The sequence below is a fragment of the Juglans regia genome, chromosome 15 (genome assembly GCF_001411555.2).
Source record: "Juglans regia cultivar Chandler chromosome 15, Walnut 2.0, whole genome shotgun sequence".
In the NCBI taxonomy this organism is placed as follows: Eukaryota; Viridiplantae; Streptophyta; class Magnoliopsida; order Fagales; family Juglandaceae; genus Juglans; species Juglans regia.
The window spans coordinates 17,489,068-17,495,917 of record NC_049915.1 but is presented as its reverse complement, the minus strand read 5'-3'; the positions used below and the strand labels follow the sequence as shown (position 1 = coordinate 17,495,917).

General features: G+C 31.5%; 1 protein-coding gene across 1 annotated transcript; it reads left to right on the top strand.

The window, feature by feature from the left end:
* The first annotated feature begins 789 nt into the window (after positions 1 to 789).
* On the top strand, positions 790 to 2,516 carry LOC108993025 (nudix hydrolase 4-like). Its single transcript, XM_018967788.2, has 5 exons — positions 790 to 1,042; positions 1,426 to 1,534; positions 1,672 to 1,755; positions 1,851 to 1,979; positions 2,100 to 2,516. The coding sequence occupies exons 1-5, from the start codon at positions 882 to 884 to the stop codon at positions 2,205 to 2,207; spliced, it is 591 nt and encodes a 196-aa protein (XP_018823333.1). The 5' UTR covers positions 790 to 881; the 3' UTR covers positions 2,208 to 2,516.
* Positions 2,517 to 6,850: the final 4,334 nt, after the last annotated feature.

The window sequence follows — 6,850 nt, the reverse complement described above, 5'->3', positions numbered from 1 at the left end:
CAGATCTGAAGGTTTACATGAAATCACATAAATTTATAAGATTATTTTTATGTAATCCCTTTGTATTAAGATCCATCTATTAATATTAGACAAAGACATGCTATTCATCATCCTTGACGTAATATTGAATAATTAAAATAATCGTTTGTTAATCTTTTGATCAAGAAATGATGATTAAAATATTAGTTAATATCATTTTTCTATCACAAGAGAATTAAGATCTCTCTTTATAAATATAATAAATCTCTCTTTTCAAAAAAATTACATAAAAAAATAAATCTCTCTTTTCAAAAAAAGAAAAAATAGAGAAGAGGTGAGATTTAAATATTCTAAAAATGGATATACTCTACAAGAAGATTTTATAACTTGACTTTTATAAAATACACGGATGTATTTATACTTGGAACTACGACACAGCTCTTTCCCACCAGAAAACGTGTCAGGTGGGAGTCGTTCCAGAATTTTCAGTTTCAACACGGAGTTCTCTATTTTTTCCATTTTCTTTTTCTTTTCTTTTTTATGTCTCACTTGACTTTACCTTCCACACAACGCGTTCCACGCGCCATCCCGGAAGCTCCCTTAACAGTTGCTATGTAAGCCCGAATCTCTATACCACGCGCTCAAAACACAAGTGATGGCCACTTTCCCTCTACATTAATCCCCGTATCGAGTTCCTTTCTCAATCGCTGCGTTAGCGCGTGGTGTTGACTTCCACCACCGCCACTTTCGTCTCGTTATCCTTTTCCCGAAGCTAGACACTTACATGTATATATAGTTATGGCATCTGTCTAGGTTTTGCAGAGCCCTTTCTCCCTTCTCTCTGAAACAAAAGCTTCCGAAATTTCTCGGCTTTCGGAGAGATTTCTTTTGGGATAAACGAGATGGGTCTCTTTCTATCTAAAACTTGTACAGATCTTCTTTTGTTTTCCGTCTTCTTTCCCAAGAGGTTTCCCTTCGTTTCTGTGCAGTTGGCAAACTCGGTCTCCCGCACCGGGAGGCATTCCCAGCGCTACGATAGTAAAGGCTACCGCCAAGTTGTTGGGTATGTCTTCTTTCTTCTTCCTTCTTCTTCTTCATTCTGGGTATTCTGTGTTCTACCCCTTTCTGTTATCTAAATTTCAACTTGCTTAATTTCCTTTTCCTTCTTGTTGAAATCCATGGAAAATGTTTTCTTTTCCATCTAGATTTTAGAAGTTTTTCCTCGGGGGTCGTTTTAAGGACAGAGGGAAAATTATTGTTACTGTTTATTATTTGGGTATTTCCTCTATTTTTGTTTTTTGTGATTTGTCGTTTTGTGCAGACTTTCCTTTAGATTTCTGCAAATGTGTTCGGTTTTGGACTTTTGGAAGTCATTATTTATGTTTATTTACTTTTAATTTGCTTTAATAAAGTGTGTTTCTTATGTTTATGTTCCAAATTGTGCAGATGCATTCCGTACAGATACAGAGAAACCAACTGCCAATCTTCCTCCATTGAGGATTTAGAGGTTCTTGTGATCAGTTCACAGAAGGGGCAAGGAATGATGTTCCCAAAGGTACCATTCATTTTTCCTACCCATCATTCACTTTTGACCATCTTTTTTTTTTTTTTTTTTTTTTAATTTTATCATCCATCCTTTTTTTCATCTTCATTTGACAATATCGTGAATAACTTCGGTTATTATTACTACAGGGAGGTTGGGAAACGGATGAGACTGTGGAAGATGCGGCCATGCGAGAGACGCAAGAGGAAGCTGGTGTTGTTGGCAAAGTCGAAGTGAGTATCTTCAAAGCATTTTTGTGCTCAATCCAATCAAAATGTCTTCTTCCCAATATCTTGTTCTAACTCAGTTGTTTGGACGTGATTTGCAGAATTGTTTGGGGAATTGGCAGTATAAGAGCAAGAGACAAAACATAATGCATGAGGTCTACATGTTCTCTTTGCTTGTGAACGACCAGCTAGACCGGTGGCCAGAGAAAAACCTCAGGGAACGAAGATGGGTATGTGTCTAAATGCAACATACTTACTCAGATTCATACACAGAAAAAGCTGATGATTATTACAATTTGGGGTGATGTTTTATGTTCTAAATATGCTAGCTTTTGTGTTATGTTGTGTAGATGACAGTGGCAGAAGCTAGGGAAGTATGTCAACATGGGTGGATGAAGGAAGCTTTGGATGTGTTAGTTAGTCAACAATTGCAACCCGAGGAAAAATCTCGTACATAGGATACTGAATTTGGCCATTAATTCGTCGGATTTGTCAAATGACTGCACCAAGATTAACATAAAAATATCAGGCGGCACCAGAACTTGAGCTTCGAGCATAAGTCATGTTCTGTTGAAGGAGCTTTGCTTCGTTTCCATGGCAAATTCATGGCGTTCATCTTTTGAGTTTTGAGTTCATTGTGGTTGAAACGCAAGATCGAAAACTTCCACGATGTAGTTGTTGGTTGGTAGTAGCAGGAATCAGCTTGCAGATCATGTAAAAATGTTTGATTCATTCTTTTAATATAATAGCTCCGATTCTTTATTGTATGATGTGTTGTTTGTATTTTCCTAGTTTTGTTGCTCTGCCTTGGTCGTATTCCAAGCTAGCTGCTCTTTAGAACGAATGTCAAGAGCACTAAGACCTATGTACGATGCCATCGTTGAGTTGACGGTTTTGCTGGTTAAACTAGATTGAATTGTTCTTAATTATTTGGATATATTTTAAGTGATTTATAAATCAATTAAGAAAGTTGCTTCAAATAAACACCACTTAATAAACGCATCATTCGAAAATTATAAAAATAAAACTTAGGATATTAACAAATTTTTCTATATCATTCACTTAAGGCGTCACATTTTTTAAAAATTTCAGGCATCACGTTTTTTTAAAATTTCAAATAAAATATAAAAAAATTCAATTTTTTTAAATCTTAAAACAAAAATTATATTAAAAAATTATATTCTGATAATATTTTAATTTTATAATATTTTTATTTGATTTTCTCTATCTCATTTTTTAAACTTCAATAAAATATCTTAACTTAACCAATTTACTAGCTAGTATATATTCATAGGTTTTTCATCTCATCTTATCTAAACATCCAAACAAGACCTAATTATTTTTGACTTTGACAATTATATTTTTTTTAAAAAAATTAATGTGGTTTGATGTGATTTCTTAGATCTATTTTATAATAAAAATAATTTTATAATCTAACGTATAATATCAAATCATCAAGTCAATTTATAAGTTCATTTTTATAAAATCTTTTCGTAAGTGAAACATGTTTCTTCTCGTTTAGTCAATCATTGATCTACTAGATGGTTGAACACTAACCCAACATAATCTCTTTCACCGGTAGTTGCCAGTACCTATATTTATTTATGGTTCAAACAATCAACATGCATGCTTGCCTGTTCTATACCTTCTACGACTATATCTTATACTTTCAACCTTGGTTAATTTGGACTGTTGGATCGCATGTAGACTGAACTTTGAACTCTGGAAGTTCATCAAAATATCAAGTGCTTGGATGTTGCGTATATTGTAAGAAATAGAATAATTGATGCTGTTGGATATGGAAAGTAACCGGAATCTTCTTTTTGCTGAATAGTAATATATATATATATATATATATATATATATGTAATATATATATATGATCTCTTGCTTGATTGAGTCCAATATGCTTTTGATTGATAGTGATTAGTAACTCCATTGGAAGAAGATTCTTTTGCTTGTTAGTTGACTGACCCTAGACTTTAATGGTGAATTATGAACAGATGAAAGATTTTCTGTTGTAGCGAAAGATACTTTAGGATCAAGAATAATTCTATATATTGCCGTGGTTTATTATAAAAACACACACACATAATAAGAATAATTCTCTTATGTTTTCAGAGGCCTTTTTGTTTTGAATATGTTTTTTCTTTTTCTTTTTTATAATAAATTATATGACACTACATGGTGATATTACGTCAAAATTAAGATCATCTAAGCGATAAGTTTCAAATGATCTAACAGCAAAATTCTCAGAATTATTCTACAATGAAACCTTACACCACACATCCACATAACAAAAATTAAGATAAAATAACAAATCAAATATTAATAAAGTAGAGATATGTGGTATAAGTCTTCTTTAGAAATTGCACAATTCTTAAAATTGATATGCTAGCGGGCCACCCAACGTTTATTACTGGACGTATCGCTAGTTATAAATTTGTTATTCTTTTTCTTTTTATTTTCTTTCAATTATTTTTTTTAACATTCTTAATCATTAAAAAATAAAATAAAAATATATATAATTTCACTAATAATCATTTTCTTAATTATTAAATAAACTCCACTAACATTTTCGTTCTTAGAATTCTTAGGGCCAAAGCAGGGCGCTTGACAGCCGCAAGGTGTAGCAATCAGCTTTCTGCAAATAACATAATTTTTCCACAAAAAGAGTAATATCTATCTGTTAATTGCTTGATTGATTGAGTCGAATATGCTTTTAATTGATGGTGATAAGTAGTACTTAGTACCCATATCTAGAAAAATACTCTCTTTCTTGCTTAAAAGTTGATTAGCTGTATATCTAGAATTAATGGTTATCAAATCATGAAGATTTTATCTCTTTTCATATTGAAACATAAAGAGTCTTTTATACACTTGATTTACAACCCAAGTAGGGCCTTTGAAAGGCATGCATATGCATGTGTAGCCAATAATAATATGAGTAGATGATGACAGAATCGATCCATTTCATGTACGTACGTGTGAAAACATCTAGGCTGGTCTTATCTTATATATCAGAAAGATATAAATTGATTAGGCCTTTGTCTAGGGGTGTAAATTTAAACCGGGAAACCGGAAAACCGGTCCGGACCGGACCGAACCGGACCGGTTGGTCCGGTTTTGAACCGGTCCGGTCCGGAACCGGTTCCTATTTTATGAAAACCGGCCGGTTCCGGTCCGGTTCCGGTTCCGTAGTTTTCGGAACCGGACCGGACCGGTTGGAAAAAAAAAATATATAAATTAATTTTATATATTATACAAAATATTTATATATATAATATATAATTATATGTTAAATTTTTATATATAATATATATAATTATATATTATATATGAAAAAATTTCATATTATAATTTATAAATAATAACATAAAATGTTTATCTTAAATATGAATATTTGTAATTTATTTGATCATATGTTATTAATATAATTATATATAAGATAATGTTGTTATAATTTATAAAATAAAAGTTTAATCTTAAAAATGAAAATTTAATTGATCATATGTTTTAAGCATAATATATATATTAAATTATTAATAACATTTTATAATAAGAATTAATACTTTATTATATATTTTTTACATTTAAAAAAAACGAGAAAACCGGACCGGACCGGACCGGAAACCGGTAAAACCGGAGGTACCGGTTTAGGAGGGTAATCGGGGCGTAATCGGTTTTGAAAAATACAAAACCGGTACATACCGGTTCGGTCTTAAATTTTGTCCAAAACCGGACCGGACCGGACCGGTTACACCCCTACCTTTGTCTTTTCATCTTCTGTAGCATTTTTCTGTTTGTGTCTGAATATGATTGATAAAACTTCAGACTGAAGCTACCTCAGGGAATCATATTCGAGTTGCATGTTTCTTCACGCAATATTATTGTATATATATACAGCAAGTAGGTAGAAGTTAGGAGTTGGTTATTCCCTCCCTTGTGTGTGAGGTGTTAGGTTTTAAATGGCTTGTTTTAGTAAAATTTATGAATCAAAATCTTAAAAATTTTTGCATGCGAACACCGTGCAAGTAAGGTTGTGGTAACAGGATACTCTATCCGGAATTAGTAGATATGGCTCAAACCGAACATGTTGTAGTGAATGAAGCGCCCCTATGATTACGTCAAGAGGAAAATACTATACTGGTCGTCCCTCCTCACTCTTTTTAAAAAAAAAAAAATTAGTTAGATATATAGAATATGAGAATTGTTATCGACTTAAAAAAATTATACAAAATTAATAAAGTTATAAAATGATGTAAATTTTATGTAATTCAAGATCTACTTTATAATAAAAATAATTTTAAAATTTAATTTATCACATCAAATTATCTCAACTTTCGAATTTGTCAAAAGGAAAATCGCAGAAAGACATGTAATTATCTACCTCGTGATGATCAGATATGTACAGTTGGAAGCATTGCACATGCAACTTGTCCATTGTCAATACATATACGCTATCAATCTTGTCGATCTTCTGGACATGACATATTACTGCAATATTGATAGATAATGATTGGTTTATTATTTTTTACCACTTATTTTTTATTTATTTATTATTTTTTAATAGTTAAGAAATTGATTATTAATAAAATTGTATATTTTTTTAATTTTTTTTAATGATTAAAGATATTAAAAAAATACTTAAAATAAAATAATAATAAAATAAAAATTTCAAATCCATTATAGAGTAATAAAAATATAGTAAGAACAATAGTAAATCTATAATCATTAGGGAAATGCATGCACGGAGAGACGTGCCACATACCAAATCCATCAAGGTTTTCAATTTATGAGGCCTGATATTTAATAAGGTTTGTCAGCTCATGTACAAGCCCATAATGTTCATTGGACTGTTATCGAAAGCCCTTCATTCACTCATGGGTTTCTTATTCATAAACATCCTTTTAGGGTCATAAATGCTTATTTAGATGTTGATTGGACCGGATGTCTTGATGATAAAAAAATTCATATACATGAATTTTGTATTTGTGTTAAGGTCTAGTACTGAAGTTGAATATTGAGTTTTCGCCAAAAAACCAAAAACTATATATATCATAGATTTTTATACTTATTTCTCGCGAATCTTTTTTAGGTA